This window comes from Pelophylax lessonae (genome assembly GCF_965119305.1).
Source record: "Pelophylax lessonae genome assembly, chromosome: 6".
In the NCBI taxonomy this organism is placed as follows: Eukaryota; Metazoa; Chordata; class Amphibia; order Anura; family Ranidae; genus Pelophylax; species Pelophylax lessonae.
In genome coordinates, this window is record NC_138773.1 from 304,066,833 (window position 1) to 304,079,844 (window position 13,012).

The window sequence follows — 13,012 nt, forward strand, 5'->3', positions numbered from 1 at the left end:
TACGAATATATTTTTTCAATTATATGGCACTAGATTTACCACAGCCATGGGCAACCAAAGAAGCAGCGAGCACATCTTTTTCTAGAGATAAAAAAAAAGAGAAGAAGAAGAACCCCCCACCCCAACCCCATCCCAACACCCTTCCCACCCTTCCCAATGAGGTTATCCCTTCGGAGGACTGGATGATTGTCCAGATCCTATTCATTGTACGGATCTGGTGACACACAGCCATGTGTCCCCTCCTGTCCATGCCTTCCCAGGGGGCAACCACTGTAATGCTCTGATCCATCCTCACCCACTGGACCAACAGGCTCTTTAGCCCTCTCCCCCCCCCCCCCACCCCACCGCCACCACCAGAAGGAGAAAAACAAAAAGAAGAAGAGGGAAGGAAAGAGGAAGGAACAGGAAGTACCAAATTTCCTCACATTCCCTCCTCCTCCTCTCCCCCCCTCCCCCATCCACCCACTCTCCTCTCAGCTCCCCACCCCCCTTCACCGAGGACCACCGTTCTTCCCTCGGCATCACTGGTGTGTCTGGAATCTCTTCCCACCCCAGCAGGGTTCAAAGTGGTAGATTCAGTTTGCTACAAAATTCTCTCCAATATTCTGGGAATCTCAGAACCGCTGTGCGGCCATCTTTTCCCCCTTGAGGCAGGCCGGAAACCCCCAGCGATATGAGATATTAGAGGCCCGCAGCTGTTCTATCAGAGGTTTAAGGAGTCTCCTTCCTGCCAGAGTTTCAGTCGACGTATCAGCATATAACTGTAGATTTGCTCCTTCAAAAGTAATCCCAGAATAATTCCAGGCTTTTTCCATAATTATCGTCTTTTCTTCTACGTAGTGAAACCTCACGATCACATCTCTTGGGGCACCCCCAGCCTAGCTTTGGTATCCTCCCACCCTGTGCACTCTGTCAGGATTTCAAGTTTCTGGTGGGCCCTTTTCCCAACATAGGGTTAAAAAGACCCCGCACTACTTCCTCCCACTGCTTCTCTGGTAAGCCATTTATTCGCACATTTTTCCTTCGACTTCCATTCTCCTGATCTTTTAATAACTCTTGGGAACTTTGTTGGTGGGATCACTGTGCTGAGTTTTCAGGACTGCAGAGCTCATTATGAGTGGTTTCCTCCATTCTTGCTAGATACTTCATCTATTTGTTATTCTGGAGAATGTAACCAGGACCGGACTGGCCTAACGGGATATCAGGAAATTTCCCGGTAGGCCAGCACAGGGGCTGCTTTGAGGGCAGCAGCTCCCGTAAAAAAAATATGGCTGAGGCCGGGCCCGTAAGGGCTCGGCCATTCTTGGGCAGGCGGGCACATGTGCAGTGACGTAATGGCGCCAGGTGGTGCCATTTTTAAATGTAAGGCAGCAGGGGTGTTCTTTATTTGGGTGAACTAAGGTGCGCAAAACTATATAATTACAGTGGCTGCAACTAGGACTCCAACTGTATTGGAGTGAATAAGAATAAAGGAAAATGCAATTAGTGCGCTCAATACTGTATGTAAATTAGGTGCACGTCAAAACATGTAAATAAGTGTGAACAATGTAGGACAACACAGTGTCAAATTACATATACATAAAACTCCACATAAGCACCCATTCACACTGGCGCGACACGACTTGCTGGGGCGACCTCGGCGCGACTTGCAGGGACTTCATATAATTGAAGTCAATGCAAGTCGCCTCCAGGTCGCCCCAAAGTAGTACAGGACCCTTTTTCTAAGTCGGAGCAACTTGTGTCGCTCCTATTAGAACTGGTCCTGTGCTAATCGATGGCAGGCGACCGACCGCGACTTGTCAGGCGACCAAGTCGCCTGACAAGTCGCGCTAGTGTGAATGGACCCTAAATCAAGTCCAAAAAGTCCAAAAGAATATAAGACTAATGAATCTTCATTAAGATGAAGGATAAAGAAAGTGAGTTAGGTGTGGATTCACAGACTCCGATTCCCCCAACAACACCACGTGACAGCTGATACTGTGATAGTACCCTTACCAGCTCCTGTATATCATGCAATCAAAAAACAACCAAAGCAAAAGCAGGGTTCGGTGGAACAGGGTGTCTTCCCACAAACCAGATGAATCACTGTGTGGAATAAATAGGGATTGGACTCTTACCAGATAATTAAATGCCATGTGCTAAATGCTGGATATTCATAAGAGAATCGCAAACTCCAGGACCCTGGTAGTGCAGATATATCACTCTCCACATTCCACTAGCTCCTGCTTGCTCCCCTCACTGTGTCAATGCTGGGTTAGATTAGCACAGATACAGCGGGGAAAAGGAAGAAGCAGGCAATAGTGCATTATCCCAGATAAACATTTTATTGAAATAAAATGGGGCACTTACATGACGAAACGATAAAATAGACACAAAACTTCCAGCAACAGATGTTCGTGGCCACTCTGCAGCGCAGATCGCGAGAAGTGACGGCGTGGCTTCTCAACCTGACGCGTTTCCCCTCAGAAGGCGTCAACTGGGATTGAGTGGTGTTGTGTCCGGCGGTAGCGCGCGCCTCATCACGGCCTGGTAAGACCCTTCAGCAGCCTGACATCTCCTGTACCATGCCCACAGCTCCTGCATCTCCTATACCATGCCCGCTGCCTTCTCCTGTACCATGTCTGCAGCCCCTTCCTCCTCCTGTACCATGTCCGCAGCCCCTGTATCTCCTGTACCATGCCCGCAGTCCCTGCATCTCCTGTACCATGCCCGCTGCCTCCTCCTGTACCATGTCTGCAGCCCCTGCCTCCTCCTGTACCATGTCCGCAGCCCCTATATCTCCTGTACCATGCCCGCAGTCCCTGCATCTCCTGTACCATGTCCGCAGCCCCTGCATCTCCTGTACCATGCCCGCAGCCCCTGCATCTCCTGTACCATGCCCGCAACCCCTGCATCTCCTGTACCATGCCCGCAACCCCTGCATCTCCTGTACCATGCCCGCAACCCCTGCATCTCCTGTACCATGCCCGCAGCCTCTGCATTTCCTGTACCATGCCCACAGCCCCTGCATCTCCTGTACCAGGCCCGCAGCCCCTGCATCTCTTGTACAATGCCCGCAGCCCCTGAATCTCCTGTACCATGCCCGCAGCCCCTGCATCCCCTGTACCATGCCCGCTGCCTCCTCCTGTACCATGTCCACAGCCCCTGTATCTCCTGTATCATGCCTGAAGTCCCTGCATCTCCTATACCATGCCCAAAGCCTCTGCATCTCCTGTACAATGCCTGCAGCCTCTGCATTTCCTGTACCATGCCTGCTGCCTCCTTCTGTACCATGTCCGCAGCCTCTGCGTCTCCTGTAACATTCCCGCATCCCCTGCATTTCCTTAACCATGCCTGTAGCCTCTGTATTTCCTGTACCATGTCTGCAGCCTCTGACATCTCTTCATGTAACAAGTCCGCAGCCTCTGCATCTCCTGTACCATGTCTGCAGCCTCTGTATCTCCTGTACCATGCCTGCAAACTCAGCATCTCCTGTACCATGCCCGCAACCTCTGATGTCTCCTTCTGTACCATGTCCGCAGCCTCTGCATCTCCTATACCATGCCCCCAGCCTCTTCATCTCCTGTACCATGCCCGCAGCCTCTGCATCTCCTGTACCATGTCCACAGCCTCTAATTTTCTCCTTCTGTACCATGTCCGTAGCCTCTGCATCTCCTGTACCATGTCCGCAGCCTCTGCATCTCCTCTACCACGTCCACAGCATCTGATATGACCTCCTGTACCATGTCTGCAGTCTCTGACATCTCCTCCTGTACCAAGTCCGCAGCCGCTGACATGTCCTCCTGTACTATGTCCGGAGCTTCTGACCATCTCCTCCTGTACTTTGTCTGCAGCCTCTGACCATCTCCTCCTGTACTGTGTCTGTAGTCTCTGACATGTTCCCCTGTACCATGTCCGCAGCCTCTGACACGTCCTCCTGTACCATGTCCGCACTTTTACCACTTTTACCCAGCATTTGCTCTTAAAATGCCCTATATGCTTTCATATCTCACTCATATATATATATATATATGTATATATAATACACTCTTCAAAATGTGCTTTAAAATGCATGGTTTTCCCTTTTATGAACAAGAAAATAATGACATTATGCTGTTGGGCCGGTATAATAATGCTATGGGGCTGGTATGAAATTATTTCCAGTGCTGGTTTTTATTTCCAGTTCAGCCCTGAATGTAACTATAGGAGCTGTGGAACAAATTGTGGACCTAAACTCCTAAATAAGCAGGATCAGAGCTGATACTTGCATCAAGGAGATCTTGTTGTTGGGTTATCCAAGGCATGTAAGAAGTAACGGGCTGACTCAACCCCTCCAGCTCCACCTAGAACTGAAATATCACTTGGTTGGACTGCTCCTTTAGGCTGGGTTCCAACTAGTGTGATTTGAATGCGGGTTTCCCTGCATCCAATTCGCATTTAAGAGACTGTGACTGGCTCTCGCTTCGGGACGGCTGCAGAGCGGTTTGCAGGACAGTCCTGTGCGTCTTCTGGTTTGTTTCAGGTTCGAATCCAGCCAAAAATGTGTGCCTGATTCGTCCCTAAAACAGAGAACAGGGACACACTGGACCCCTGTTGTGAGCTGCTCTGCACAGCAGTGTGAACCCAGCTTTACAGAAAATCATATACTAAACTCGACATGTGCATGATGAAAAAATTTGTTTCTTTTCATTTCGTTTAGATTCATTAATCCGGTCATTTCGTTTCGTTAAATTTGGTTGATTCGTTCAATTCGTATTCGCAATTCATATTTGGGATACGTATTTGGAATTCGTGTTCAGAATTAGTTCAAAGTATTTTTAAAATTTTCTTTGAATTTACCGATTTTTTTTTCTCGATTCAATCTGTTCAAATGGATACATTCAGAATTGGTTGAATCGAAAATATTTTGTCTATTCGAATGCGGCAGCCGAGAAAGGCTCCTTTCAGACGGCCGCTCCGCTGCTTAAGTCCGCTGCAGGACTTTTTTTTTTTTGTCCACGGAGCGGATGACATTTCTGTCATCCGCTCCGTGTGCCCGCATATCATCCCATCCGTTTGCGGATGATATACGGACATAATGTAAGTATATGGCACTGCGGATGTCAGCGGATGACACCGCTGACATCCGATTTTCCTTCCTTTCCGTTTTTTACACGGATGGAAAAATGGGGTTCTGTTCCATTCGTAAAAACGGAACAGAACTGAAAGGAGGAAAATCGGATGTCAGCGGATGGTATTCCGCTGACACCCGCAGTGCCATTCACTTACATTGATGTCCGCAAATCATCCGCAAAAAAATAGGATGATTTGCAGACACACGGAGCGGCCGTGTGAAAGGACCCTAACCAAACATCTGATTGTGATTTATACACATTGATCTTGTTTGTATAAATAATACAATTATATATATATCAAAATATGAGACATTTTCTAATTAATAAAAGTATTATCTTAGGCTGGCCATACACTATACAATTTTCTTGTTCAACTTTCCTTTAGATTTACCAAAACCATGTAATATAGGGTCAAACCTAAACACTTTCAATTTGTATGTAATCAGACAGGACCTTGCACTACATAGTTTAAGGTAAATCTAAAGGAAATTGAATAAGAAAATTGTATAGTGTATGGCCAGCCTTACTTTCAACATTTTACTATATAAAATACTGTGCAGAAGTTTTAGCCAGCTGAGAAAAAATAATGTCAGCTACAAATGCAAATATTTATATTTTACTGGTTTATTTATCAATTACTGGTTTCTTTTTATCAATTTTACACTTGCAAAGTGAACGAGCAAAAGAAAAATCTTCATCCAATGATTACAATGACTCTTTAAATCATCTTTGGCTTAACAACAAACTGAATTATTTCTAAATGGTACTCTAATAACAGTCTTTGAATTCAACAATATGTTTACAGTTTGAATTTGAATTGAATTAGATGGAAAATTAAAGTCAAATTTCAATTAGAATTTCGGAAATTTGGGCAAATTTCAATTAGTTATTCTGAGAATTTGGTAAAATATGTTTGCACTGTAATTCGGGGATTTGGATATATCCGAATCTCCGAATAATGAAAAATTTGTCCAAATATTTATTCGGAACGATACGAACCGCACATGTCTATACTCAACGCAACCAGATTCTGCATTAGAGAAATGATGAAATCTGATTGTTTGGCATGGGAACTTTTTTTTTCTTGTTTAACACGAGGGGGGGGGGGGGGGGGGCTCAATGCAAGGAATAAACTGTTGTTATAAACTCGGTGCAGGTAAGGTAACGTACTTTTTTCGGAAACCAATAGTCACCAATGACGACCTCACTTTCGCAGATCATTCTTCCGTTGACAGCCACGGGAGGATACAGCCTGCATGGGATTAAAAAAGAAAAAGTATTTGATTATCTGTGTTGGATTATAAATGAATATATAGGCCTTAGGTATAACTAAAGGCAAAACTTTTTCGTTTTGGATGGAATGGAGGTCTTAGGCCCCTATCAGACTTGTGCTACCTGAAAATCGCGCGATTTTGATGCAAATTCGACGTGACTTGAAGCAATGCCTGTGGAATCTATGGACCTCAAGTCGCATTAAACTCAGAACAAAGTAGTGCAGGGACTACTTCGAAGTCACTACGACTTGAAGTCGCACATTGGAAAGCATGGGGTACGATTTGTCATGCGACTGCAGTCCCAAGTCTCAGGACAAGTCGCACAAGTGTGAAAGGGGCCTTACATGCAACAAGTGTATCAAAAGAAGCTCCTGCGTCTTTTGGGTGGTGAGCTTCACATGTTTTTTTTTTTCCTTGGCTTTTTGGCATGTTTGTTGTACATCTTGTTGTGAGACAAAACATACATATCTCAGCTACGTTTGGGGTGCCATTGCCAATTAAATGGCTCTGTAAGTGTGACTTGGGTTTTTCGTGAGATTCCAGAACACGCAGATGTGAATGGGTCCTTAAAGTGGTTGAAACTCAACACCGATATAAATATGCTAAATTACTTTTATTGAAAATGGACTGACACAAATTCCAGCTGCTAAATTGCAGCCGGCAAAAACCTTAAAACACCCAGTGGTAGCACACGTAAATAAAAATAGCGGTCACTCAACCAGCGCATAAACGGGCCTCATGCGTCCATCCATGCTCACCGTATCTAAACCTTTTGTTACTGGCCTATATGATCATGAAAAAATTTAAAAAAATCTACATCTAGCTAATTAGCATAGTCACATATTCAGATCATCACTTCAATTCTGGCCAGGAATAGGTTAATTATCGCATATAGAACAGCTCCCCATAGCTAGATAAGCTTCCAGATAGTTGGGGAATATTTCCCATCCAAGATGACACAAATCAAAGCCAGCAAGGTAGCCTCCAGCTCATAGTTCAGTGATCTTATCTATAGATAGGGGCAATTAAGTAGAATACTCCACATTCTTATTGGCATTGTTCTAGTTAGATGTAGTTCCAAAACAGTACTATGATGCAGTCATTATAATGTGTCTCCAGATTGATATCAATGATTTCCTCTGCTCTATATCAATATTCTGGAAAGTTTTTAAACTGATTACTTTCAGTATAATGGACCCCTTACATACAGTCACATTGTTTCCCAGCGGCAGCAATATACAGCTATCAGGTTGACAGGCAGGTTGTAGACATGAAGTACAGTAAAACCTTTGATTGGGAGCATAATTCGTTCTGGAAACATGTTTGTAATCCAAAGCACTCGTATATCAAAGCGAATTTCCGAATTTCCCCATAAGAAATAATGGAAACTCAGATGATTCGTTCCACAAGTCCTTCAGTTTATAGTCTATATACAAAGATTATAGCAATGTGATAGGTTGTGTAACCATAAAATGTCCATCCACAATATGCAGCCTTCCCAAGGGGATTAGAAGCAAAATCTAGCAGAGCTACAGAATATAAGAGAGATGAGAGGCGCCTTTAAGTGTAGCAATATGATTATATTTAATGAAGGTTCAACATTTAGCAACTCACATGGTTGATGATTAAAATAGGAACACCTAAGTATGCAGGCATCAGGGCTGAAGCTGTCCACATAGACGATCTTCTGAACCACCGGCTCTCACCACTGTCAGTCTGCAATCGTGACCGGGAAGAATAGCCTGCAGTAGAGTGATCTGAAAGTGAGGCTTTGAATCACTCTTGGAGTGCAGCGGGGAAGGGATGATGAAGATGGCTGTGCAGAGGATGGTCTATGTGGATAACTTTAGCCCGGATGCCTGCATACTTAGATGTGCCTGTTTTAATCATCAACCATGTTGCTCCTCTCTTCTTTATTATACATGACGCTACTTGTATATCAAGACATCGCTTTTATATCAAGTCAAATTTTATTTTAAAAATTTGCTTGTCTTGCAAAGCGCTCTCAAACCAAGTTACTCTCAAACCAAGGTTTTACTTGTATATTCGCTTGTAATATCTTCCTTGGGATTGTAGGCTTTAACAGTTCTTTGGGGCAGGGTTCAACATATATGATAGCCTTAGATAATGATAGTGGGTTTCCCCGTCAGTATTAAAGTGGAAGTATCATTGCTTTTTACCTTTTACCTACAGGTAAGCCTATAGTAAGGCTTATAATAAGACTTACCTGTAGGTATAATTAATATCTCCTAAACCTGCACGGTTTAGGAGATATTTGCCCTGCATGCAGCCGCTGACCTTCAGAGCTCTTTGCCGGCTCCTTGCCGGTAAGTAACTCCTGCGCGCATGCAATTCCAGCCACTCACAGTGCCGGAGCCGTCGAACCAGGAAGAAACGCTGAGGCACATGACAGCTCCCTCAGCGGTGATCGGATGACCGTGTCGGGGCTTTGTTTCAAGGTAAGTATTAAATAATGAGCTAGTATGCGATGCATACTAGCTCATTATGCCTTTGTCCTGCAGGGTTTGTTTTTTTTTTCTGGTGAGGATACAACTGCTTTAAGTTCCTTATTCGGCTTAATAATGTGAACTCCTTACCCCCATCCGTAAGTGGCACATTTACCCTTAGGAGCGATCATCAACTGCTTTCAAAGAGGCGCTTCAGCAGCCGCAGGTACTGGCCTTTACCGCCGTCTTCTCGGCGTCTGTAACTGGGAGGTTACCGCCGAAAATAAGCAGAGCTATTACGTGGAGAGCAGGGTGGAACGCATCGCCTTCATGCTGATGACGTCAACGCATTTCGCGTGCGTCACGCACGCTTCGTCAAGACGTCCTGGCGAAACGCATCGCCGTATATTGCTGCCCCTGGGAAACAATGTGACTGTATCTAAGGGGTCCATTATACTGAAAGTAATCAGTTTAAAAACTTTCCAGAATATTGATATAGAGCAGAGGAAATCATTGATATCAATCTGGAGACACATTATAATGACTGCATCATAGTACTGTTTTGGAACTACATCTAATTAGAACAATGCCAATAAGAATGGCAATCGAGGTGCAGTACGCGGCTCGCTGCATGGGATTGTGGCTGCCGCTGTGCTTTTAAATAAAGAAATGAAAAAAATTGAATATACCTTTAAGCCGCACGCGGCACGCACAGGTCTTTTAGGCGGGAGAAACGTGACTTTGCGTCATACGGGAGTACACGTGACCTTCTATAAGCTTCCGTCATGTGATCAAATAGGGCTATACAAGCAGCTGCGTGAGGGCTCCGGGCTCAGTTGGTCTAGTACGGCGTAGCGAGCTCATCAGCTATAATACAGAGCTTTAATACTGAGCTCGCTCGGCGGAACAACCATGAAGACGCTGGTCAGAAGAGTCCTGGAGAAGGCAGCGGAAGACGGCGGAGAAGAATGGCTGCGGAGATGCCTCAGCCTGTCGGGCGAAGAGTCGAGAGAAGAAGCGGTCGGATCGCCTTCGAGAGAGGAAGATGTGGAGTCGGTGCCGGAGAGCGGGAGAAGACCGGAGCAAGCCCGGGAACAAGAAAAGAGGTCGGCGGCAGTGTAGGAACAGAGGGGGATGACCGAGGCGGCCTCAAGACATCTTTCAAGCCCGCAGAGGAGTCGTCTTCAAGCAAGAAGGAGGATTCAGCGGAGCATCCCGCCCGCCCGGCCAGCAGCGGAAGTTCCTCCGGTGGCAAGAGTATGGTCAGACCCAGTGGCTAGTAATTCACAGGTCAATATTGCTTATACTTTGAAGCCCAGTCTTGCTAAGGAGGTTTCAGTTCATAATATCCCTGCCACATGTTTTAACCGCTTGCCGACTGCGCACAGTATATTTACTGCGGCAGTCGGCCCCGGCCAGGCAGAGTGACGTAGGTCTACGTCGCTCGCCTGTCACTCCTTCCAGAGCCAATAGCGGGCGGGCGCGCGCCCGCTGAGGCGCGCGCCCGCCTCGGCTCGTTCACGGAGGAGTGCGGGAGTGTGACTGGCGGACCCGATGTCCGCCGGTCACACTACGATCGCCGCTACAGCGGGAGAAAGACAGAGCGGCTTGTGTAAACAAGCCACCTGTCAGTTCTCCCTGTGTAAAAGTGAAGATCAAACAGTTCTACTATGTAGAACTGTTGATCTTTGTTTTTACACTAGTAGACCTGTCCCTGCACAGTTAGAATCACGCCCCTAGGACACACTTAACCCCTCCCTGTCCAATACTGTTAACCCCTTCCCTGCCAGTGTCATTTTTGCAGTAACAGTGCATATATATAGCACTGATTACTGCAGTAATGTCACTGGTACCCCCAAAAGTGTCAAAAATGTCAGTCAAGGGTCCGATCTGTCCGCCGCAATGTCGCAGTACCGCAAAAAAAATCGCAGATCGCCGCCATTACTCGTTAAAAAAAAAAACACCAAAAATGACAAAAATCTTTCCCTTTGTTAGTAAACGCAAACCAATCAAAATATGCTTTTTGCGATTTTTTTTTACCAAACATAGGTAGCGTAAAACAAATTGGCCGAAAATTTTAAAAAATTTTGATTTTTACATTTTTTTTTGGGGGAATTTCATATAAAAAAAAGTGAAAAATATTGTTGTTTTTGCAAAAATTACGCTCTTTTTTTGTTTATAGCGCGTGATCAAAAAATCGCACAGGTGATCAAATACCACCAAAAGAAAGCTCTGTTTGTGGGAAAAAAAGGACGTGAAATTCGTTTAGGTACAGCGTCGCACGACCGCGCGATTGTCCGTTAAAGTCACGCAGTAAAAAATCGCAAAATAACCCCTGGTCTTTTAGCAGGAAAATCCTCCGGTGGTAAAGTGGTTAAGGAAGTTTTACCATGTGAAATCTCTCCTTTGGGCTTTCACTTGTCAAATGTTACAAGAAAATATGGAGAGGTGAATTTATTGACTTATTTTCTTTACTTCCGCAAGTACTATTAATTACTATTTAGTAATGCTAGTGTAAATGTGCCCTTAACCAGTTGCCGACCGCCGCAAGTACATATACTGCGGCGGTCAGCCCCGACCAGGCAAAGTGACGTATATATACGTCACTAGCCTGTCACTTGCTTGTAAGAAAAAAGCGGGCGAGCGCGCCCGCGGAGGCGCGCGCCTGCCCTGGCTCGTTCCCTGGGAAGTCCGTGCGTGTGACCGGCGCACCCGATGTCCGCCGGTCACTCGCGATCGTCCGCCGTGAAGGGAGAAAGGCAGGCGGCTAATGTAAACAAAGCCGTCTGTCATTCTCCCCTGTGTAGGAATGGTGATCATACGGTTCTACTATGTAGGACCGTTGATCACTGTTCCTACACCAGTAGCCATGTCCAATCACAGTAAGAAGCACGCCCCTAGGGACACACTTAACCCCTCCTTCCCCAATAAAGTTAACCCCTTCCCTGCCAGTGTCATTTTGCAGTAACAGTGCATATGTATAGCACTGATTACTGTAGTAATGTCATTGGTAACCCCAAAAGTGTCAAAAATGTCAGTCAAGGGTCCGATCTGTCCGCCGCAATGTCGCAGTACCGCAAAAAAAAAAATCGCAGATCGCCGCCATTACGCATTACGCATTAAAAAAAAAAAAACACCAAAAAATGACAGAAATCTTTCCCTTAGTTAGTAAACACAATAACTTTTGCGCAAACCAATCAAAATACGCTTTTTGCGATTTTTTTTTCCAAACATATGTAGCAGAAAACAAATTGGCCAAAAATGTTAAAAAATTTTGATTTTTACATTTTTTTGGGGAATTTCATATAAAAAAATGTGAAAAATATTATTTTTGCAAAATTGACGCTCTTTTTTTGTTTATAGCGCAAAAAGTAAAAATCGCACAGGTGATCAAATACCACCAAAAGAAAGCTCTGTTTGTGGGAAAAAAAGGACGTCAAATTAGTTTAGGTACAGCGTCGCACGACCGCGCAATTGTCCGTTAAATTCACGCAGTGCCGAATCGCAAAAAAGGCCCTGGTCAGGAAGGGGGTAAAATCTTCCGGGGCTTAAGTGGTTAAGGCTAAGTTTACACGTGCGACAAGAACAGGCATTTCATACGCATTTTATAGCCTCAAGTACACCTGTCAGTGCTTTGTACCAATTATGTACATTGCAGCTGAAATCACAGCGTTCGCATTGCATCATGCCAAAATGTATCCAGCATCCGGCAAGCGTTATTTAATGCTGCATAAACGCGTTCAATATCATCATTTTATTTGACATTCATGGAAATTACAATTTCAAAGAATCTCTAAGGCTCCATTCAGATACAGTATAGGCGTCTCGGTTCGCTGCGATTCTGCCCGCGATCCTGAATCATTGCAAATCGCGGGACGCCCATGTGATTCCTGTAACTTGCAATGGCACCCCAAACATGGCGCGATTTTGCAGCGACGGTCACCCGACAAATCGCAGTAAAATTGCGCAAACAGAATCCCAGGACGCCTGTCGCCCAAAAGAAGTTCTTGTACTTTTTTTGGGTGACAGGCGTCCCGCCTAAGGCTTCATTCGCATATAGGATATATTTCTGCAATTCTGCCCGCGATCCCGAACCATCGCAAGTCGCGGGACGCACTGTTTGCGGGATTGTATAAAAATCGCACCGCGTTTTTTGATTGCAAAGATTGCAAAATCATGCCGCGTTTGGGGTGCCATT

The 13,012-nt window shown here is 45.3% G+C and overlaps 1 protein-coding gene across 1 annotated transcript in view; it reads right to left on the reverse strand.

The window, feature by feature from the left end:
- The window catches only part of LOC309558749 (sterol 26-hydroxylase, mitochondrial-like), a gene marked incomplete at its 3' end in the record, with an annotated part of 95,537 nt that overhangs the window by 64,501 nt on the left and 18,024 nt on the right, over positions 1-13,012 (reverse strand). The window contains exon 6 of the mRNA XM_082261796.1: positions 6,264-6,345. Coding sequence (XP_082117922.1) covers positions 6,264-6,345 — 82 coding nt within the window. The remainder of the gene's footprint in view (positions 1-6,263; positions 6,346-13,012) is intronic.